Here is a 22,851-nt window from a genome sequence, read left to right as displayed (position 1 = left end):
ACCAGGCATGAACGATCACACTGGACCCATCCCAAAGTGCTGAGTAGAGAGATATCATCCCATCCGTATCAATCTATATACCGACCGCCAGATCTCGCACTTTACTCCGTCTTGGGCTTGGACAGTACCCGGTGAGAGAGCTCTCGGAAGACGTATTGCTTCTGACCGCCGGAACCGTCCTCTGCAGAAGGGGTGGTGACGGTGTCGATGTTGGCTGTAGATGGGGAGGGGGGTAGAGAAAGGCTTAAGTCAGCACTGATCACAGAGAGGGATAGCAAGGACATGGGAAAGACATGGTCCTTAAAGAGAAGGGGAGAACCCAATGAAGGTGGAGAACAAGGGGTGAGGCGGAAGACTTGGGTTAAGCCGGATGAAGGATCAAAGACAGGTGGTTCTGGTTACAGCGCAACACCCCGACTCACCTTCAACATAGAGCAACTGTCCCGCCTTGAGCTTCTCCAAAGACTCGGAAGCTCGCTCGTTGAAGTTGAACACGGTGAACCATGATGACTCTCGCACGGGATAACCTTGCTCGTCAACCACGACGTCTGCAATTGAGAGGCGTGATCAGCTTCGTCGTCGACTCAGCCCAAAGGCAGAAACGCGAGGAATCCGGAAGCTGATACTCACTACCTTCGGCATCCTTCTTGGGAGGTTTGGTAGTACCAACGGAATACCTAGCACACAAAAATCACATCAGTCCCTCGTCATAGGTGGCAAATATGACAAAAGCAAGGCATGTAGAGCACTTACCTGTAATAAGTAGTACCGGAGCTAGTTTTGCCCTTTTCAGGCGCAGCGCCGAGCCTTCCAACGAGCTGAGCTTTGGAGACGAAAGATCGGGTCTGTTGAGCAGTCGCTCGGGCAGCCTAGTAAGTGTACAGAGGGTGATTAGCGACGCGTCTTGCGGTGGAGTGGAGGGTGAGAAGGGGAGCTTACGCGGAGAGTGGGGAGAGCTGTAGATCGGAACATCTTGGTGATTTGGATATTAGAGTGTTGTGTGGTAGATGGTTGGTTTTGTGTGTGTCTGTGTGATGATAGGATGAAGAAAGAAGAAGATGAAACGAGCAGAAGGTGGATTGATATAACTTTGTGATAACGCGATGATGTTTCTCGGACTTGTCAATGTTGTCGTTTCCGGGAGATTCATTGTTCATGTAACGTGGTACCTGATGACCCCTGGCAACAACGTGGCTTTGTATCGCCGACTAGTACAAGGAGTTATCTGAAAGTGGCACGGGCTCAGTGCGGGGTAGGGACCAAATAATGCGGGGTAGAGTGAGTGTAACGCGTTGAATTGTTGTCATATATTTCATGTTCAAAGCCGTTGTGAGCCAAACGTGTCTTTAACAACATCTAGCTAGGAGACAACGAAGAGCACTTGGTGTAAACCCAGCTCATCGTTGATCGCCATGAGTGACATGGACGAGCTCGCCTCGACTCGAAATGATGGATCAACACCCTCACCTCATAAGGCAATCAATCACTCAATGGTTTCCTCCGACCCCCTAGCGATGAGCGATAACGATTTCTCCCCTGTGAGATATACAACTGGTCTAGCTACTCGATCTGGTCAGCACACATCATCCGAAGAAGAGGAGGAAGAGAGGATCGAATATGGACCGAGACCATCGAGAAGCTCACAACCACTTCCTCCGTCTGATACTGGATCTACTGGTAGTCCGCATTTCGACCAAGGAGACCGAGATCATGTTGAAGAGCCTGAAGATGGACTACCAACGGGTATGACTACTAGTACTGGCGAGATGATTGTAGTCGATGTTACAGGAACCCACGACCATACCCCTACTTCTCCTCAACCTCGAAAGAAGGGTGAACCCATGGTGGTCATCCCCCTTCTACCACTGTCGAAGATATACTCCTACGCACATCCCAGTTCAAGCTGTGTCCCAACGGATTGGTCGCGACGCAAACTTCCGATGATCTCGTCAGCTTCCTCTTCGTCTCGCTCGTCTTCTGTGCTACCAGTCCGAGGTCGACCCAAAAGGCAAATGAGCGTATCAGCTGATTCTTATGGACTAGATTATGAAGATGCAGGAGAAGAAGACTTGGAGTACGATGAGGATGAGGACATGGAGAGCGATAGTGATGAGGTTGATGAGGTTGGTCAGAGAAGAAGTACGAGAAAGGGCAAGGAAAGAGAAATACCCACGAGAGTGTCGGAAAGAATTGAAATGAGACGATCCTTTGTGAGTTGCTGAAAATGGGTCCGAGCGCAGAGAAGGACTCCTTTGTGTCCACTCAATACCGAAAGGAGGTGTGGAACAGTTCTGTTTGATTGTTTCACTTCATTTCGCATTACACCTTCAACATTGTCCTCTTGATTCTGTTCTTCTGTAATTAGCTAACAGATACATCTTTCCAGGCCCGCCGATCGTCTTCTTTCGTTTCCGTTATATCCGACGACCGATATACTAGTTACCGGAGAGCAGAAAGACGGGTAATGGCACCTCAGACAGCTGTGCGCGGGAGAGGGGGACTGAGAAAAGCGGCAAGACCTACCTTCACAATCGAAAGTAGCGAGGAAGACGAATTACAAGTCATATCGTCGGACTCTGTATTCGAGCAGAACAATTACTCAGAAGAGGACGAGCTGGATAGTGATAGTGATTTCGATGTCGGTAGTGATTACAAACCCAAGATGAGTGTAGCGAAAAAGAAGGTGAAAGGAAAGTCGCCTGAAAGGAAGAGCAAGGTTTCCGATGATGTGCTGTGGAATCATCGACCAGTGGGTTTACTTCCCCCACTTGCTCATCCCGCGAGCGAAAGAGAAGCGTAATCCTGATCTTTGCTTCCCTATAGTTCTGCGAGAAATGTGCTCGTATACCGGCTGATGATCTCCTTGAGAGGGCGTTGGCGAGGAAACGAAAGGGCGGGAAGAAGAGAAAACGTGAAGACGGTGTGATCAGTGATGAAGAGTTGGCAGAGTCCCTCGAAGGATGGCTTGAGGTGAGCAAGTCTTCAGCTTTCTTTGATCGTTTGTCGTACTCATACAGCTGGCATTTTATCCAGTGTACCAAATGTGTCGTTTCCAGTCATTGGGTGAGTGTAACGCTTGTTGTCATGATATGTGAAACATAGCAACATCGCGCTGATATGTCTATCGCAGGGTTGCTTGGCTGCCAATCAGAAGAAGGAAGTCCTCAGCATGTTACTCGATCGAGAGGGTCCTCCTGCTCCTGGCGAAAGGCCTCGACGATCCGTTAAGATTGACGAAGCGACAGAATTCACGTGTTCGAAATGTGCGCTGAATCCTAAGTGTTTTGCTTGTCATGAGGAGAAGATCGATATGCAGAAGAGGGAAGGCATGCACGTGGACGGCGATGACAAAGTGATCGGTCTGAGCAAGGATGATGTCGAAGAAGCGAAGGACGACAAGATGGATATTGACGAAAAGTCGCCAATGAAGGAAGAGCAGGAAGCGGACCAAGAGGATAATCCACTGTTTAGATGTTTCAGGTGCAAACAGTGTGTCCATTATGAGCATCGTAAGTAATCGGAGTCTCGTTTCGTCGCGTTCTGTAGTGTGCTGATGGGACTCAATACTAGTCGAAGTCCCGGCATCATTGCGTGGGAAGAGACTGGCAGAGGTAGCGGATCACTACCAACGCCGAACCGAAGGCGGAGACGCTTGGATCTGTCACCAGTGCAGAGCATGGATCTGGACTGTCGATATCGTGAGCCATATTCCGCTGTTTGAATCCCAATGCGGTAGAGCTGATTGACATACTTGTGCTACAGATCATCGCCTGGCGTCCGCTACCTGCAGATGCGACAGAGCCTCCTTTGGAGCCAGATGAGTCAGCAAGCTGGAAGGATCCGCTCCCAAGGGAATATCTTGTCAAGTGGAACGGCAGAGGTTTCCGTCATGTAAGTTGTATCTCCTTCATACTGGCTGCCGATTTGATGTCCACACTGACCAGATCTCTGAATTGTAGGTGACCTGGGTACCTCACACATGGCTTCAGACAACTGGTATGGCGAAACTTCGCAACTTTTTAGTAAAAGGTCCAAATCTCGATGTGGTCACGGACGAAACGTTGGCCGCGAGAGGAGACGATATGGAACAACCCACCATCGCGAACGTTCTGCAAGTTGAGGACACAGCTTCCGGCAGCTCCAGACCTCAAAAACATGGTGAGCAGGGGAAACCAGATTGGGTTGGGACAGGTCCAGGACCAGAGCCAGATGCGCGCCTCCCCATCGAATGGAGTGTGAGTCGGATAGGGTCGGTTCGAATTCTACAATCAACTGACTTCTCATGTAGACAATCGATCGTGTGCTGGAAGTTATGCTTCTTCCCCCAGGCGATTATAAGAAGAAGTCGCTCGATAAGAACAGCCGACGTATCCTTTCGCCCTCCGCGTCAACGTCAGAGCGATCCTCCCCGACGCCTAGTGGTGCAGGATCAGCCGCTAACAGAGTGGAAGAGCTTCGAACGGAGCTTGGTCTCAAAGAGGGCATTCAACCTCCACAGGATATGCGGGTTGAGATTGATGAATGGGAGAGACGGACCGGGAGAGAATTACAAGAAGGTGATGTAGACGAATTGGCAGGTCTGGTCAGCTGGTGCTTTGTGAGTGACATGCTTTAGCTTTATAAATTCTCCAGGTGAGCAACCATGAAGCTGATTCTCTGACATGCTCTATAGGTAAAATGGGACGACCTTCAATACGAACAATGTGAGCTGGCGTAGCCTGCAGGCAAGACGGTGCAACAGCTGACTCCACTACTCTAGCTTGCTGGGATACACCGCCACTCTCCTCCTCTCCCCTGTATCCCGCATACAAGCGTGCCCTCGCTCGTTTTCTCGGTTCGAGGCGGGTCAACATCCCGGTCCTATCACAAGAGCAATGTCGTCGACGAGACGCAGAAGCTGCAAGAGCGTTCGTGCCGCCTCAACAGCAGCCAGACTGCGTCGTGGGAGGGGTAAGCATAGCTCTGATCCATATCAGATTTGGCGCCAAATAGCTGACAGTTGTGCTCGTTTGCAGAAATTGATGCCTTTCCAGATGGAAGGGTTCCAATGGTTGTTGTACAAATACTTCAGAAGAGAAAGCTGTATCCTCGCAGACGATATGGGTTTGGGAAAGACGTGAGCTATGTGGTCCCTGACGGTCCGAGCAAGCTAAGCTGACAAGGAACGCTACAGGATCCAAATCGCCTCTGTGCTTGGATATCTGGGGTCAGATGAACATCATATCTATCCAAGTCTGGTGATCGTCCCGAATTCGTGAGTCCAGCTGTAAGCAGCCGGTACGACTTCCATGCGATGTGGTGCCATAGCTGACTTGGAACTGTGCAGTACGATTACAAATTGGGTCAGGGAGTTTGAGAAGTGGGTGCCGCATGTCAGAGTGGTAAGTTTCAGCTGGATACTATCGGTTTGTCAGATCAGCAACTGAAGAATGTTTTATGACAGGTCCCATATTATGGTGAAGCAGCGTGTGAGTTGGCTGCCCGTTCTTTACTCCTCGCAAACAAGGTAATTGTTGACATGTCTTGGTAGCGAGAAAGATCATTTCGAAGTACGAGCTGTATCACAAAGGCATGCAAGGCAAAGCTGCGGGTCTCAAAGCGTAGGTTCAGCCTTCTCGAATACGCTTTCTAGCGAGTCCTCAAGCTGACCTTGCGACTCCACACAGTCATATCGTCCTCACGACATATGATATGATCACCGGCTCCGAGTTTAGGGTGTTTTCGAATGTTCCGCGATGGGAAGTCCTATGTGTTGACGAGGGACAACGACGTGAGTGCCGATCCCTTTGGCCTCGTTGCAGGAACGAAGCACGGTGATGTATGAGGTTTAGAAGCTGACGTTACTATCTATTTGCAGTGAAATCCGATACGAATCTGATTTTCAATCGACTGAAAACCCTCAATAGTGTGCATCGCGTTCTCATGACTGGCACACCGCTGAACAACAATCTCCGGGAGTTGTTCAATCTGCTCAGCTTCCTTGATCCAGATACCTTCAAGTGAGTACGAGGGGGCGCTAAGTTGCCTCCTATACCATTCCTCTGGTTTTGGTTTCGAATATCACCGAGGGTGGGATAGCTGACGATGAGGTATTTGGGTTCATTAGGAATCTATGGGAATTGGAACAACGATTTGAGAATCTCAACGAGGGCTTGATACAAGAATTACATGAGATGATCAAACCTTATATCCTAAGGCGGATCAAAGCGGACGTGTTGAAACTTCCACCAAAGGTGAGCTTGATCGAACCCATTGATTTGTCCGTCATCCGTCCTTGCAGACCTGTGCTGTGCTTCACCATCACTTCATTTGAACTCTGCACCGATGTTATACTTTATGTACTTCCTTCACCTGTACTATCTTGTCTCTCCATCTCCGACCTGCATACTGATACTCCTGCAGATCGAAATCATCGTACCAATTTCCCTTGCACCTCTCCAGAAACAAGTTTACAAAGGCATCTTTGAGAAGAACGCAGATGTCATTCAGGCGATCCTACGAGCCAGGCAAAAGAAGAATAGAGCCGGAGGGCAGGTATGACAAGACGAGTTGGAATGATCCATCGAGAGGGTGGAGTAGAGGAGGAGGGAGAGGAGGGAAGGGGAGGGGCAGCAAGTATCGGAAGTAGCTATATTCAGTCCATTTAGGGGGGCCGAGAAGAACGGGAAACCTTTTATATTATATTCATTCAATCAATGAATCACGGACACACCAGTGTACAGTGTGAGGCATTCATGTCACATTATGCATTATCGTTTCCAATTTCGTTGATCTACTTCGTTTCCTCTCTGATACTACAATTTCGCGCTCTATCAACTATTATGAAGTGTAAACTGACTAGATATGCAAATGTCTTCCGCTTGCAGACACAGTGTCGATGCTGGTATTAAATCTATCAAGAAGATCGTCCGATGTAACACTTTCTCTCTGTTTTTGTCCTCCAAACCTGGAATTAACTTCTCCCACCTCTCAACTCTTCCAAACGCGACATCATCCTCTCCTCTGCTGCCTCTCTGAGCTTGTTCAGGTTCCTCAACAGCGCTTTCACACCTTGATAATCCATATTATCAATGACCTCTTTCGCTCTTGCAGCTTCGTCGACCATTGAAAGGATCTTGTTCTGTTGAGCTGTACGTTTCGCAGGTGATGGGAGGATGGGCTGAGCTTGTTGTTTCGATGAATGAGATTTGAGTGATGTGGCCGTGCTAACTCGTTCGAGAGTGGGTCGTTTTGAGGGTGAAGGGTCATTCGGTGCATCTGGAAAATTAAACACAAGTTAGCGTCATTACCTCAGTGTAGAAAAGCCATGGGTGTAGCGACTCACCCTCAAATCTCCCGCTGATACTCTCGCTGAACTGAGTCTCTACTACCACTCCACCTGCTCGAGCCTGCTCAGCCTTGATAGACTCTTCTTCCTCTCGTTTTCTCCTCCTCGCTGACTCGGGACTCAACAACAACTCATCCTCGTCCTCATCTTCCACCGAAGCCACCACTGGCGCAGGGATTGGCGTCGGCTCCTTCGCCTTTGCTTTGCCTTTACCCCTCGTTCGACTTCGAGTCTTTGGCTTTGATTCCTCCTCATCCTCCTTTTCGCTAGAACTGGTATTGCTGCCAGGAACAATCGACTCTCTCACTTTCGATCCTCTCCTGCGTTTCATAGGACGTTCAGTCAAGTCAACGACCGGTTCCATGCTTCTCTTCCGACCGACCGAGTCGACCGAAGAGCTCGAAGAAGTCCTCGACAAAGTACCAGGCAATGAACTTTCCTGCGATTGCTGTACTTGCGTTTCCTCCTGTGAAGCAGCAGATGAGAGGGACGCTGAGACCTTTCGCTTGTTCCTGGACGGTCGGCCAGTAGGTCGTTCAGGTGTCGAAGAAACGAGCTTCGAGGGGGAGATGACATTGTCCGAATCTGGTACTCTGTGAACTGATTCAGCGGCAGTGGGTGGACCAGGTGCAGGTGATGGCGCAAAGAAGGGGAACGAAGGGACGCGGGAGAGCCATCGACTGGCTGACGATAGAAGAGAAGGTCGGGTCTCTGAAGAGCTGTTCGATTGAGGACCACGCTCTGCTTCAGACCGAACGATAGCGATAGGAGCCGGTCGAGCTTTGTGTCGCGGTTGCGTCTCGGCGACGATCTCCTCTTCAGGTTGCTCCTCGCGAACGACCTCAGCATCGTCGCTCTCCGCCACGACCTCCGGCTCGACTTTCGGCTCGATCTCGGATGATTGCAATCCTCTTCGAGTGAAGTATCCAGGAGAAGTCCGTACGACGATACAATCCTCATCTGAATCTTCGACAAGAGGCGCAGCTTTGATCTCTGGCATCGACTCGCTTTGCGCGGTGCTCGAAAATTTCTGTCGTTTGACTTCAGGTAAGGCTGTGATAGACAGGTGTTCGTCAGTGTTCTATTCCACAACGTAAAGCGAAGGGACTGGCGTCCATCGACTTACACTGTGCCTCGGACAAGGCTCTCTTGCCCTTGCCTTTACCGGCTGCTGACTTGGCGCCCTTTCTTGCTTTCCTCTTTCCGCCGCCAGTCCTTGTCATCGCAGCCGGACCGAAAACGTCTTCGACATCTGCCGGCGAGGGATTGACTGAAGAAGCTTCGTCCGAAACGTTTTGCTCTGAGCTCGGTTCCGAGACGGCTGGCGAGCTGTCCTGTTCCTCATTCTCTTCGATGATCGTCTCATCCACCTTGAGGGGACGTGTCTGCTGAGGTTGACTATCATCGGTCAATTGGGAGACGTCTGCATCGTACTCTCCTGTGGGAGCGGGCGGGAGCTCGTCGATTGTCGCCGGTTCCGGCTTCGCGGCCAAGGCGTGAGGGTATTTCGCTTGACTATCCTCTTCGGACATCTGGCTATCCGCATCGACATCAAGACCGGGAGTCGTGATGATGCCTGGGACAGCCGCCAACACGTCCTTCAAGAATCCAGCGACGTCATCCGAGTATGTCAAGCCTTCAACTGTGCCGAATGTCTTCTGCCAGAATGATTGGAAAGCAAGAGGAACGGTGGAGCTTGATGCGCGGGATAGGCGCGGTGCGAAGATGTCGACGAGGGAGTTCATGGTCTCGGAAATTGCGGGAAGGTGGTCGGCCGCGATTGCCTCACCGAGACTGGCGAGCAGGGTGACGTATACCTCGTCAAGCTGTTTGGGAGAGAAGACAATCAGCTAGGACACTTTTAGATGTGAAAGAGTTAGCTCACCTTCTGGTTTAATTCGGATGAGGCGATTCTGTTTACATCCTCCAACCACATCGTGACACCCGTCCTTACAGGTTCCAGGACCTGACTTACGTATTCCGAAGGCATCTTCTCGAATACCGCTCTGAGACTCTCGAGTAAATCTAGCACTGCTGGTGAGATAACACGGCCATCCGTTTGGGCTTGGAATGACTGTTCGACCGCAGCTTGTGTTTCGGAACCGGGATAAGACTCTTCAAGCGCGTCACTGACAAGCGTGAGGAAATCAACGGGAACGTAGTTCTCGTCGATATGCCATGGGGAAGATTGACTGTATTCGGAAGGGGTGAAGGACAACCATGACGTGGCAGAAGCAAGGCAAGACAAGGTAATGGTCGTTGAGCTACATGAGTTTCGTATCAGTCTCGATCGATCGTTATACTGTTGAACATCTTCGACTTACCTTGTCTTCTCTCCCGTTTCGAGGAAGTCGGTCAAATGACCAGCCAAAGCTTCCAGAACACCAAAGTTCGCTCCAGCCCGTTTCGCCCGGAATCGTAGGACAGTGACTCTGAGCAAAGATTGCCAGATAGCGAGATCGTCCTGACTTGCGCTCTGATGCCAGTACGAGGTGACTTGTCGTCCCCGGAAGGGGCCAGAGAGGAGAGATACGAGAAGTGCGCCGGTATGGTTTGTACCTGTCCCTGTAGCTGAGGATGGCTGAAGATCAATCACCTGGTTCCATTTGGTAACTACACGGATTCTATGTCAGTTAGGTCTCACGTCTATCAGAATCATTCAGCTCACCGAGTAGCCGCCAGATGTCCAATTGCATTTCTTCGTTGTCCTCGAATAAGAAAGGCATCGCATTGGTGATATCACCTAGCAGTTTGCCGGCAAATCCAGGTGCGGACCCGACATCCAGTGTCTTCTCAATAAGCGTCGTGAAAGCCTTTTGATTTGCCGGTGACAAGGAGGAGTTAAAGTTCTTAGTCCTGAGAAGCTGACCCAGCACGGCTCCAGCCACTGTAGGATTGCCAATACCATCGCCTCCGAATGCAAGTTGACCAAGCGCGGTGTTCTGCTCCGAAGTAGGCATTTGATCCAAACGCAGTCTCGTCGTTCCTACGACCTCCTCGCCCAGGACTCCGACGATTAAGTTGAAAAGATGCGCCGTGATACCGATTCGAAGCTCATCTTCGTCGGAAACACATCCGCCTTTCTCGTTGATCTGGCTAATGGGCACAAAGGTCTTGGGATCGCGGTTGAACACTTGCAGAAGATGTCGGGTGACTGCTTGCAGACCAGCTAAGAAGAGAGGTGTGGGTGGAGCATTGGGGATGTTGATTGACGCCAGTGCTTGAAGCAGATTCGACCAAACGCTGGACAAAGGGGCCGGGATGAGAGGTGTTCCATTCCCATTCTTGATCCAATCGACAGCCGAAACGTTGTTAAGACCATGGACGCTTGAGAGGGATTCGTCAAAGAGCACAAGCAGTCGACCTAGTCGCTTAGCAGCCCAGAATTTGCCCCAGGAAGGGATATCGGAGGGTTTCAGACCTTCGCTTTCGATTTCCTCCAGCATTTCGGTGAGATCGCTCTCCTTCTCCCTACCGAATATCTCTCCATCCATGTACTTTGGTGTGAGGAGACGATCTAGGCTCCATGAGGGTTGCGAATCAACATTCGAGCTAGTGATCGCATCGAAGATTGACCAGCCATGAACGGTGAGTTTGTCGACACCACAGATGGAGAAGAACGATCGCAACATGGGATGCACGACCTTCTCCCAAGCATTGTCGAGTCGAGGCAGTCGGCTTTCTTCAGGTGTCATGTCTGGCATAGGTGCCCCGTCGGACGAAGGAAGACCAGAGATCACAGACATCTCCTTAGCTGGCTGATCATCGTGGCAGATCGCCATACCGGTATAAGCGTAGACCACCGCAGTCGCACCCAGTCCACAAGTAACGAGCCATTGTAGCTTCTTCGTCTTCTCGGATCGTTGCCAAACATAGTGTGAACCATCGTCGCCTTTGGTCGAAGTGAGAGCACGTGCATATGACATCTTGTCGGTCGCCCGGGACAAAGCGAGGGTGACTGGTAGTTGGAGCGCGGCAGTCCGCTGTTCGACCGTTTGCTGTGACGAAGCGGCGAAAGGCTTGTACGAGCGAATGAGGCGACCATCATCGGAGAATGAGGAGGCGTAGCCTGAAGACAAATAGGCGTGAATGGCATGGTTCCATGCTACGCGGGCGAGAAGTGGTCGAAGCACGTTGGTGGAAGGTTGCAATGATCGCTACCAAAGAAGTCAGTACTTCCCACCGCTGTCCATTATGTTGTTAACTCACGTCCATGATGTGATCAAACGCTGATGACAATCCAGAAGAACCGTACGCCGATCCCATGAGGGTCACCACAGTCGCCCATGCAGCACATGCCCAGTGTACATCCGTCGTGGATCCTACAGTATCCTTTAGGACCTGTTCTAGGGAGTGCCATTCCGTCTTCTTCTCGCCATCTTTCCCGTAGATAGGACTTGATTTGCCAGGCAGTTTGAGCGCGCTCTTGAGGTGGGAGACAACGAAGAATTCGCTCTTCTGCACCATTGTCTTTGTCTTGTTCCATGCTTCACGAGCAGAGACATCGGTGTTGTTGACCAGGTGGGACTGAGTATTGGCAAGAATAGCGATTTTGGCTCGAGCAAATGCACAGGCAGCTGCACCGGCTTTGAATCGGATAAGATTGCTTGGACTTGCCATACCTCGAAGACATCCCGCCAAGAGATCAGAGTAGTGCGGGAAGAAGATCGATGGGTAGTTTGAGAGCAAGTTGGTCAAAGCGTGATATCCTTCTTTCTTGGTCGCACTTGGTCCCTCTTTACCTGAGACGGCACCACCCATCGCTCCAAGATTATCCGCGATCGCCCCTTCTACAGCTCGCAAGATCTTGTCCTTTACAGGATGAACGCAGGCAGAAGGGAGGTTCATCTGCGCGAGAACGAGGATCGAAAGGTAATACGTTCGTTTTGGGTTAGGTGTAGGAAGTTTGGGAGTTCGAGGAATTACCATGATCTGCTCGAGGATGGCTTGCAGATCGGCTTCGGAGAAACATGAGAAGAGGAAAGAAGTGTGGAAGGTGAACGCGAGGAAGCGCAGGACCGCCGCACCAACACCGGAAGATTCACGTCGATATCGAACTTCCGCTTCAGTGTAGCCTTGTCGAGCAGGTTTAGTAGGAGAGCTTTTCAGTGCATTCGCTCCTGGCGTAGGGGAAGGTGTGAAACGACCGCGTTGATTCGTTGGCGTACCGTCCCGTAATGGCATGAGATCTCTGAAAGGTGTCGAAGACAGCTCGCTCGTGCCCAGCTCAGATCCGGGGAGTTTGCCAAGCAAACGATGTAAATCTCGTTGGACAGCACGGACCATGGCGGGGGCTTCATCTCGTAAAGGTTGTGTCGCTATTCGGACGTTGTCTTGGAAGTTGGGAGAAGGGGCATCAGAACAATCTTCATCGATAGGTAATCGTTGCCGCAATCGAAGTGTGAGGGTGTTGTAGGCTTCTTCCAGGGTAAGCAGATCTTCCGTTCCATCCAGGATGATGCTTATCAACGATCCAGTCGCCAAGGCGCCATCCGCTTCTACTTCCTCTTCTTCCTCTTCTGAGCTTCCCTCACCACCAGAATCCTCCCCTTCTCCCACTTCTTTCTGTCCAGACGCGGCTGAGGCGGTACTGTCGTCAGAACCAGGAACCTCATCCGACATCCTTCCCTTCCCTTTCCTATCGGTTGTCGTCTCCACCGGACTTTCCCCTGCAGCCTTCCTCAACATGGCCAACTGGTACGAATCCCTCGCAAGCAACTTTGGTCTCTTCCCACTGACAAGCAATCTTGCCGCTTCTTTGTTGTTGAGTGTCCCTTCTTCCACAGATGCCGCGAGACGTATTTGATGGGCTCGTGCTTTAAGGATACTTCGTACGAGTGACGGACTATCAGAGAATGGGTCTTTGTTGCCTCGGGCGAGAGAAAGCGAATCGATCGGCGTGACAGGATCAGAATCGGGATATGCACGGATGGATTTAGGATGTATGGTTGTAGGTATGCCAGGGAGGATCGAATCGTCAGAGTGAAAATATTTCATGTCGTTTTGTGGTGAGAAGATGACACCGCGACGCGATATGGCTGTGAATTGGTGTGAAACAGAGCAAAAAAGGTATCAGTGAACTATAGCTTGGGTCTTATCGGTTGAGTCGGGTCTCTATGAACTCACAGACTGTCCTCTTCGCTCCCAGTGGCATCACCTCGCTCGGACCTCTACTCGGACTCGAGCTAGAAGGTACTAAAGCCGCAGGCGAATATGTGCTAGGTCCAGCATGTGTGTCGTCTTGATCATGTGTGACATTTGAGAAGGAGACCGAATGAGGACGATGATATGCGGTGGACATGAGGGAGGGAGGGTTGGGGACCCAGTATGGGTGGTCCTGGTGAACGCGACGCGGCGAAGGTTGATTGATGATTGATGCGAGACGCGAGATTCTTTGATTCGCTTTGCTGGTTACAAGTCACGAATTGACGAATTTGATGCTATGCTATGCTATGCTATGACTAGACGATGATGAGCGTGAGATTGAAGTTTTAGTGGTACAAGTGGACAGTGTAGATGATGATACAATGTAAGGATGTAATGTCGAAATGTAATGTTCTCGAGAGAGGAGGCTTACATGCAGGGTAACAATGAATCATGTTGAGAGAGCATTTGAATTAGGAAACCAGGTTCAAAATGCAATGTCCCAACCGACGCGTTAAGGGACATCAATATTGAAAGACCTCGCGTCGATTCATGGGTTCACCGTGAGAAAGTAAATCATGGTGGAGGTGGTCCTTGTCAGTTTGTGAGGAGCAAGGCCAGGGGATCAACCACTGCCAACACGGCTCGCGATCTTCGCATTGGTCGGGGTAATTAGCTGCGCATATGTTTGCTGAGCCGCTAGCCTTTGCTGCCACCAAGACATCTGCTTGGTAAGGATCAATTTGACAGGCATTCAGATCACCATTACACTATGAATATATCGGTGGATCCGAATGATGCCCGAAATACAGGGCGTCGATCCCCATGATAGAGTCTCAACGGCACTTCATAGTCTTCGGGACGTTTCAAGGCTGTGTCTATCTTGATGCAGCCGCCGATCCGTCCTTCGAAAATGCTCAGGCACTTCCGTTTGTATAGACCGACATCGTCGGTCATGATTCACCACATATAATGTACCCTTACCACCAAAAACCAGCGTTGGATTGAAGCATGCCTTGCACAGCTCCGAGCCTTTCAGGAGGTGAGACGACGTCATACCCCTTGTGATCCTTTGTAATGCGGCGAATAGCTATACTGTATCAATGATCTTTAAAATGGGGAAGGGCGCGAGGCGGGAAGGGGCTGTGCCTACCGGTGTCCTCAGATATGCCACTGTCCGGCTGTGAGGTCAGGTCATTGAAAGGCGATCCTTTGAGATGAAGAAGTCATTCGAGAGCGATATAGGGGCTGGCTGAAGGGATGTTCTTTAGACATAAGCATCACATCTCTGCATTATGTTTCGCTGTACCCTATCTGTCTATCTACTACATCTCTACCCAATCTCGTTCTTGGTATGATCTAGGCATCATCGAAGTCCTCCACAAAGGCGACTCTCCGACTCGCGAACCTACACGCCACAGTCTTTCTGGTCATTCTCGGTCTCTACTACCCACGGTCAAGTCCTCGTAAGACATGATGTCGTCCGTATCATCCATGATCGCCTTCTTTGTAGGCGCAATCACTGCCAAAGCTATTGTCTTACCAGTAGGTCAAACAGTATCTGCAGATACAGGATGATATACTCACATACACTTACTACCCACGCAGACTGAACAGGACTCTGATTTGGCGTCGCAGAGCATTACACGACGGATGAGAGAATTCGCCACTCGAGCTGAAGGAAGTGGCGGTGGTGGTGGTCTGAGCGGTGGTGCTATAGCCGGTAAGTCATCGTTCAATCCACCGACCGTACTTCCGAGATATCTTTCCTTACCTAGTGCAAGAACGAGTCATCGACTGTTAATACATCTGTTCGTGGTTCTGCAGGAATCATCATCGCCGTCCTTGCCTTTCTGGGTATTGGAGCTTTCCTGATCATACGCTCTCGACGTCGTTCCATCTCTTCAATACCTCAACCACAATATCTACCACAATACATCGAACCGCGTTTCATCTCACCTTCATTACCCAAAGCACAACCCCATTCTTACCCTACCGGTGCCGCCTTGGGTGGGATAAGGTATCCTCCCACAGCTATCTATCCGCACGGTCAGACGGGGAGCGTTTATTATGCTCCGAGGTCTAGAGAGGGGCCAGAGGGGGGGAATAGCCCCAAGAAAGGAGTTAGGTTTGGAGGAGTCGGAGTGAGGAACTTTTGATTGTTCAGAGACACAACAGAGCAAACGCGGTGTAATGATCTGTAAATAGAGTTGATGGGTGAGATCGACTGGTTTGCAAGTGATGCGTTTTTCTGTTTTGGTTCGCACGTTCATGTAGTCTTAGGTCCCATGAGGATTGCACTGGATATCATCTATAGTATCATTATGTATCACATGTTATTGTACGACCTCACAATATACTTTTGCAGCAGCAGGGTGAGATCTCCGCCGAACATGGGTGAATGTAGGAGGGGCCGGATGTAATTTGGGCGAGGGAGGATGGAACAATGGGCAACGCTTCACCCATCGAACGACCCTATTGTGGTTCGCCCGCCTGTTCGGAGATTCAGCTTAATGGATCACGATCATGGTCGTAAGATATTCGTGATGACGGCGTCAGGTATGTACAAATGATCATTATAAGTTAAGATAGCAAGTGCAGGGTAAGGTAATCCGGAAAGGACTGGTATATGCTATTGTACAAGGAAAATGCTAAATGTTCAATCCGTACGCGTAATCTGAGTTGCAATGCAATTCCTAGTTGTCTTCCGACTTCGTCTGCTGACCTATCGATTCAGTGTCATGTTCGTTGTCTCGCTTGTTGTGCTCAATATGCGTTGGACGTGCACTCGAAGATTGTGGCGACTCGGATGTGTTGGCGAAGGATATTGGTTCGGCAAGTACAAATTGCGAAGCAGGTTGTGTAGTCGGTATTTGAGCGGTGTGGATTGTTTTACTCTCCGGTTCGGAAATCTCATTGTCACTCATATCGTAGAACGGGGTTGAGATCCCGCTCGCAATTGCAGCTTCAGTGGCGCTGAGGGTTGCATCGTCAACTGGGCTTTCATTCTCGTCGGTGACGTGGGTGGTACCTTTGGCATCTTCAGGTTGATGTGTTATTGGCGTGGCGACGGTTTTATGTTCATGTTTGGATAACGAGGATGTGATCTGCTCCACAGGGACTTCTTGAGCAACAAGCAATGCCTCATTGGATGTAGCATCCGGCTCGCCTGGTTGATTCCCGACGACATGAGGAGGAGGTATTTGCGCACTTTGGCTGTCATAGGCCTCGCTGTCAGCCTCTGGCTGAGTTGTCGTGACCATCTCCGGATTTGCTCCCAAATTCGACTGCTCGTCCCTTTCCAGAGTTGATGTAATCGAATCGTGCTCAAGAGATCGTTCGTCGCTTTGTGAGCTAACTCCGTTCAGAGTAAGCACTTGTTGCTTGCCCAAGTCGGTTCCACTTCCATCCGCTTGCCTAAGTTCCGTGTCCGGTGTTGGTTCCAGCACCTGCTGAGCTATGTCCCTCTCCTCCTCAACCAACGTGTCGTTAAACTCTGTGGCAGAACTACCCTCGACGCCCGAAACGTTGCCCGTATGCGATTTGTCATGTGGGACAGAATTATTGTCGACTGGGGACCAGGTTGTGTCGGGCTCTAGATCGCCTTGAATTGTTGAGACAGGGCCAGTCTGCTTGTCCTCCACCTCGCTATTGTCATCTGTCACAGCGACATCATTCTGCTCCGTCTCGGTCTCATCGTTGTTGGAGTTCGTTGCGGGACCACCTTCACCCTGTTCAAGTGAAGGTAAGTCGACGAGGTCGGTATTCGTTTCGGGTTCTATCTCTTGTCCAGGCACAGAGACATGGGCAGACTTCTCATATTCAGCAGTATCATCGTCCTCCATGCCCGGTACGTTGCGATCCTCCTCCGTCGCGGACGCTTCGCTATCGAGACTCGCTATTGTGTCGGGTTCCCCTTGTTGAAGCGAAAGGACAGTGTCGACGGGGGCGTCCACTTCCGGCTTCTCCTCGTTGCCAATGCTGGAAATCTGAGCAGCTGGTTCGAACTCGGCGATCCCCCTCTCACCTTCTGCCGTGGTATCAGACGCTCCATTGTCTGTTTGGGAAGCTTCGACACCAGAGCTAGCAGCGAGATCGACCTGATCCTGCTGCGCAAGGGCGTCACTCAAGAAAGAACTGTTGTCGACGTCTTCGGTTGTTTCGGAGTCAGGCACATGGTTGGCTGTCGATAGCGTCTCATCTTCGATCTCTCGATTTGTGGTCGTGGCTGGCTCCATCGATGTTGGTTCGAATTTCGGTGATGCGCTCCTATCACCCTCAATGTCCTGAGTTGAGTCTGATTCTTGAGGTGGATGAGCTGATTCAGACGCAATATCCATTCCCTGCTCTTCGGCGGTGTCTTCATCCGCGACAACCGACTGTGAAATTCGTATCGATTCTTCAAATTTCTCGAACGAATGATCTTCGATAGATGGTTCGAGAGTAAGGACTTGGGTGGTCGCAGCAGACTTGACATCTGTGCTTGCAGTCGCTTGTTCATCGTTTAGTCGGATCGGTACAAGCTGACCTTCATGCTCCACCGCAATGTCCCGGTTTTGCTCTCGCGTGAGAGAATGAGCTTCTGCCTCGCCTACATGTACACGCTTGTCTGATGAGTGGGACGACTCATGGTGCTCGGTAGAATCAGAAATTCCAAATTCCACGGGCCCTTTCGGCTCGGAAGGATCGTCATCCGCCGAGTCGCCAGATCTGTCGGTCATGACATCGGCGTTGGTAACCGCCATCTCAGATGCCAGTCCTGATTGCTCCCATCCCAACTGTTCATCCCTTTCCTCGATAACACCAGCGATATGTTGATTCGCGTTGTCTTCGTTCGTTTCCGATGCTTGCTCGTTCGTGTGCCCCACTGAAGTTACAGCAACAAATGACGGGACCACAGCTATGTGGTCACTTGTAGTAGATCCGGTCGTGTTCGGCAATTCGCGTATAGTAAGCTGCGGCGAAGGTGAAGGAGCTGTCGACCTTTTACTCCTAACCTCCACAGACTCAGTCGCATCCTCGACTTCTCCGTCCGTCGCTTCCAGAACGATCGAAGACTCAACCACAGGCTGTACTTCAGCTTCCTCACTGAGCTCGTCATTGGTGTTTTCGTCTGACGAAATAATTCCTGGACCCTTCGTTTCCAACCAATACTTCCAAAGCTTCTCATCTAATTCTGCCCATTTCCTCAGATTCTTAATCGGTTTCAAATCCAGATCAATCATCTTGACACCTCCCTCCGTTTGTCCTTGGTCTAGTACCCAGAGTTCATCATCTGAACGTTTCAGAGTCGCTTTGACAAAGATCGAACAGTCCTTAAATATCGCAGAAAGGGAGTAAGCGACGAGTCTTTGGCGTAATGTCCAGCTACTATTGGGCGACGACCCTGCGGATGGATCAGCAAGATACGCATTGACGAGTTCGTTCAATTCTGACATAGATGGATCGGGAACTAGTGCAGGATCGAAGAGGTCCGCAGCGGGGTATACGGATCTGAATCGAGACACGAGATCGGAGATATCGGTGGGGTCGAGGTTGTGCTGAAGTGCTTTGAGATGGGAGAGGATGTTGGAAGATTTGAGAAGAGGTAGGATAAAGGGCATCGTCCCTTCAGCGAGACCACCTTGAGAAGAAAAGTTTGGGATCTTTTCAGCCTGCTCAGCATCATCAGTTGGATTCCATGTGTCTTTCAGGATAGTGTCAACTAACCTGATCGGGTGTAACCAACAAGCCATCAACGAACACCCTCAAGTTGTTCGCCTTACCCCCACTCTTACTCCAGATCTGCCATAATCCTTCCAACCCTCTGGCCATCCGTTCTTCTTCGCTAGAATACAGATCAACTGGGTCGTAATCTTCCCCGCCAGAGACATCCTCGCCACGATAATGACTGTGTAACGTGAACCGTGAAATGCGGGATTTGATAGGGACAGAATCGGGAGGTTCGAGGAACTCTGCAGCAGGCAAGAAGCCCCACTTCGGCTACAAAACCTGCTTTCAGCTCGCAAATTTGTGAAGCAGAACCGAGGAGCTTACCTTGATCTCGACCGCAAGGGTGACAGTACCCCCTTTCCGCTCTGTCACTGTCGTATCCTCCATCAAGAGTCCTTTACCCTCCCCTTCAACCAGCTCGGCCAGAGTCGTCCCGTCAACCTTCCTCGCCTCAGGTCTCATCTCATCTGCATGGGCCAGGAGATCTTTATACCACACCTGATCCAGAACCACTTCTGTCGCAGAAACGAGAAGATGAGAAGGGACCAGTCGAGGAAGCAAATCATGCCTCCAAACTTGTTGAACCTCCTGGATCCTGGACATCATCTCCGGTGCGGATCCCGGATGATCGTTCGCCTTGCGGATTCGAAGAACTTTGCCGATGTAAGTGGGAGAAGTGCCGCGATACGCGAAAACTACATGGGCCGCGCCTTCAGCTACATACGACCAATCGGATACCACCGAGTCTGTTACTGGGCCCGTGACACCAGGCTTGGTAAATTTGACCGGAGTACTCGAATCGACCGATGGCTGCGCTTGCGAAGGAATCTTGACAATCTCGCCCATCTCGCCCACTGTATATTCTGTCGGTGTGAGCGAATGAGCGGAAGCGGGAGTCTGGAGATTCCGAGCGGGGTTCTCAACAAGCGGAGGTAATGCACTCTCGGCATGTTTGGACATAGACCTTGCCGATCCCCCAAATATACTTCTTCGCATACCCGTGGTAGGTCTCGCCACGAAAGACGAAGAACGCTTGAAGGAGTTCGCAAAGTCCTTGAAACCTTTGTTCGTACTAGTTCTTGATGAGTTGGAAGTGGCACTAGGGGACATCGAACGATCGAGAAGGTCCAGTTCTGGTTCGTTCTTCTCAATTAGCGTGGGTGGCGGAAGCGCCTCTTGGTGCTCGATCGTGATAAGAAGCCACTCGATGGGTCTGGGAGCTGAATCAGGCTGAGCACAGGACTCATTGACAACTGAGGACAAAGGAGTCACGAGGCGCGCCAGAGTGAACGGAGGCCAGTGGATTGTTGTGGTGGGATCCAGTTGACCATCTTCAACGAAAGACAAGAACACGTCGTTCACCTCTACTACTTCCTCCTTATCCAAGCTGTACCCAGGCACACTAGCCTCCTGGACTTGATCCTGGAACGTGGTCTTCTTTCTGATCGCTGGCCGAGTGCCAAAACCACTCCCGCGGCTCAATCCGCCGGTCGGACTCGTAGCGCTTTTCGGGATCGCAGGCCGAGCGCCACTCGACGCTGGTCTGGGTGAGAAGGCTAGACCCAGGTCACCCACAGTGGTAGGCGAGTCGCCAAAGCCTGACTTTTGGAAATCGTCCCATACTGAATCAGATGGGGTGTCAAACACTCCCAAAGACACTTGTTTCCGAAGTGAGATCGGAGAGTCGTCTTGCTTCCTATCTTTGTCGCCAATTGATGTGTTTGATGATACTTTGCTCTCAGCCGCTGGGGAGACGGCTAGACCGCCGTGTGATTGCGATCGTTGACGAGAGTGACCATTGGGAGATGTACGTGGAGCGGAGAAACTGGAAAACGGTCGGTAGAGCGGTCCATCGTTAGCTGTCGGAGGGGTGGAATACTCTTCAGGTTTGGGCGTAGTCGCTGGTGTTCGAGAGGATTGAGCGCCGATAGTGTTGAGAAATGCGACAGACTCCTCTGACAAGATGTCAGACACGTCACTCTTAGGTCTCAGCGACGACCAAAGTGGGACGGAGTCACTCCTGGAGACCTTGGCAGCCAGAGCAGCTCTCAATATTTCTGCTGGTGAGAGTGACAACTCTTTGATGGGCTGATCGGTGGTCAAGCTGATGTGTAAGGTACGACGGTTGAATGATGACGGCGGGGGAAGAGGGAGATGTTCCGACGAGGCGGACGATTCGCCGAAGGGGTAGTCTTTGACCACGCTTAATAAGCGAGTCGGTAGCTGTTGAGTGGTCGATTGATACCTGGCAATTGTTCTACTGTCAATTGGAGCTCGTCTACTCATCCATGCAGGAAGCCAACTTAAGCCAACTAACCTGATCCAAGCATAGAAGAGATGTTCCACCCTCTTTCCCGCGCCTTGCCAATCGGCGTATAACTTCTCCCAACTGCCCAAACTAATGTCCTCTCTTCCCGAGATCCACCAACCAAGCAGGTATGACAATCTTCCGCTCGACATGGTATTTGCATCGCTGTAAGTCGCTAGCCCGGCCAGAAGCTCGAAAATCTCAGTCAGATACCCCCTGGTTTCGCTTGGTAAGTTTGACAAGAGTAGAGTCTCGTACGCTGCAAGCGGATACGAGAGGGCATGTTCGTCTTGCACGAATTTGGCATACAGTAAATTGTCGATAACAGAGTTCCCAGAGGTGGTGAGTCGTCGGAGGACGAATTTGATGACTTCGGCCAGATCGACAGGGCTGTCAATTTCCCTCACTGCGAGCTGTAGTTTCTCACGCAGAGATTGTGACGAGTCTGACTGAGACAAAGAGATAGAGGGAAAGGAGGTAGATAGTTCGGGCTTGATGGAAAGTGCGAATAAAGCGACTAGATATCGTTGGGTCGTCGGATCTTGGCCCAATTTGTGAGGAAGCATGATTCCGACGATATCATGGCCTGCAAAGACTACTCAGCCACAAGGTTTCATCTTGTGTACGAGATCATTGATAAAAAGCTCACCTGTATCTCTCAATACTTTCCCGAAGACTTCCAAAGCGACCTTCACCTCTCCTACATCCCATCTCAGCTTATCGAGGATCCCTTTCTCCTGCGCAGTCAACTCAACCTTCCCTCCCACAGGACCAAATGCTAGACTCGCATCGCTCCCTGTCGGAGACAGTATGTCGGGACCAAGGTCCAACTTTGGTAAAGTCAGTTCTCCTATGCCGGTGCTAGAGGTACCCTGGAACGAAGCTCGTTTCTGGCTCTTCTTTCGAGACAATTCAGAGCTCGCACGTCGTGATGATAGGTCGTATGGTTTGGGCGAAGGCTTATGTCTCAGAGAGAGCAAGCGACCAGCCGACGGCGGTCTGGTCGTGGGTGTCGTAGTCGGGGTTGCGGTAGTGGACCGAGGAACATCGCTATCAGGAGAGATGGGCGGACTTGAACCTCTTGCTTTCTTCTTGTTCGTGAAGAATGAGAGGAATGACACCATCATTGGCAAACAGAAGACTAGTGCCGCGACCGCATGTGATATACGTTGTCGTTGTGAAGAAAGAAAGAAGAAGAGAACAGGAGACAAAGAGTCAGAAGTGATATATGTGTATCAAAGCTCACAAGAGCACAGACCTCCTCAACATCTATTATCCCTTACGCCCGGACCTCGAAGAAACGCGGGGGTCAAAGCGGGGAAACATCACGTGACGCTGGTCGGACATCTAAGCCAACTTA

The 22,851-nt window shown here is 50.8% G+C and overlaps 5 protein-coding genes across 5 annotated transcripts; 2 read left to right on the top strand and 3 right to left on the bottom strand.

Annotated features, from left to right (window-relative positions):
- Positions 1–101: 101 nt before the first annotated feature.
- Positions 102–972, bottom strand: CI109_103051 (uncharacterized protein; the record flags this gene model as incomplete). The annotated part of the gene is made up of 5 exons (XM_032001439.1): positions 102–214; positions 423–548; positions 631–677; positions 754–869; positions 940–972. 5 exons carry the CDS (start codon positions 970–972, stop codon positions 102–104), a joined length of 435 nt encoding a protein of 144 aa, XP_031864329.1.
- Positions 973–1,412: 440 nt separating this feature from the next.
- Positions 1,413–6,540, top strand: CI109_103050 (uncharacterized protein; the record flags this gene model as incomplete). Its single annotated transcript, XM_032001438.1, has 20 exons — positions 1,413–2,210; positions 2,387–2,749; positions 2,824–2,970; positions 3,034–3,063; positions 3,131–3,509; positions 3,571–3,698; positions 3,763–3,891; positions 3,960–4,235; positions 4,289–4,597; positions 4,673–4,703; positions 4,760–4,950; positions 5,016–5,116; positions 5,174–5,254; positions 5,327–5,381; positions 5,444–5,468; positions 5,531–5,600; positions 5,667–5,770; positions 5,858–5,999; positions 6,107–6,233; positions 6,403–6,540. The coding sequence occupies 20 exons, from the start codon at positions 1,413–1,415 to the stop codon at positions 6,538–6,540; spliced, it is 3,624 nt and encodes a 1,207-aa protein (XP_031864328.1).
- Positions 6,541–6,952: 412 nt separating this feature from the next.
- CI109_103049 (uncharacterized protein) lies at positions 6,953–13,939 on the bottom strand (the record flags this gene model as incomplete). The annotated part of the gene is made up of 9 exons (XM_032001437.2): positions 6,953–7,257; positions 7,325–8,380; positions 8,454–9,153; positions 9,213–9,591; positions 9,652–9,940; positions 9,996–11,484; positions 11,537–13,365; positions 13,454–13,734; positions 13,905–13,939. The coding sequence occupies 9 exons, from the start codon at positions 13,937–13,939 to the stop codon at positions 6,953–6,955; spliced, it is 6,363 nt and encodes a 2,120-aa protein (XP_031864327.2).
- A 1,005-nt stretch (positions 13,940–14,944) lies between these two features.
- Positions 14,945–15,630, top strand: CI109_103048 (uncharacterized protein; the record flags this gene model as incomplete). Its single annotated transcript, XM_032001436.2, has 3 exons — positions 14,945–15,016; positions 15,080–15,194; positions 15,299–15,630. The coding sequence occupies 3 exons, from the start codon at positions 14,945–14,947 to the stop codon at positions 15,628–15,630; spliced, it is 519 nt and encodes a 172-aa protein (XP_031864326.2).
- A 537-nt stretch (positions 15,631–16,167) lies between these two features.
- On the bottom strand, positions 16,168–22,615 carry CI109_103047 (uncharacterized protein; the record flags this gene model as incomplete). The annotated part of the gene is made up of 5 exons (XM_065967233.1): positions 16,168–19,125; positions 19,181–19,453; positions 19,508–21,428; positions 21,501–22,077; positions 22,141–22,615. 5 exons carry the CDS (start codon positions 22,613–22,615, stop codon positions 16,168–16,170), a joined length of 6,204 nt encoding a protein of 2,067 aa, XP_065823305.1.
- Positions 22,616–22,851: the final 236 nt, after the last annotated feature.

This window comes from Kwoniella shandongensis, chromosome 5, assembly GCF_008629635.2.
Source record: "Kwoniella shandongensis chromosome 5, complete sequence".
NCBI lineage: Eukaryota > Fungi > Basidiomycota > Tremellomycetes > Tremellales > Cryptococcaceae > Kwoniella > Kwoniella shandongensis.
The sequence above is the reverse complement of the archived record's forward strand: the minus strand, read 5'-3'. Positions and strand labels throughout refer to the sequence as shown.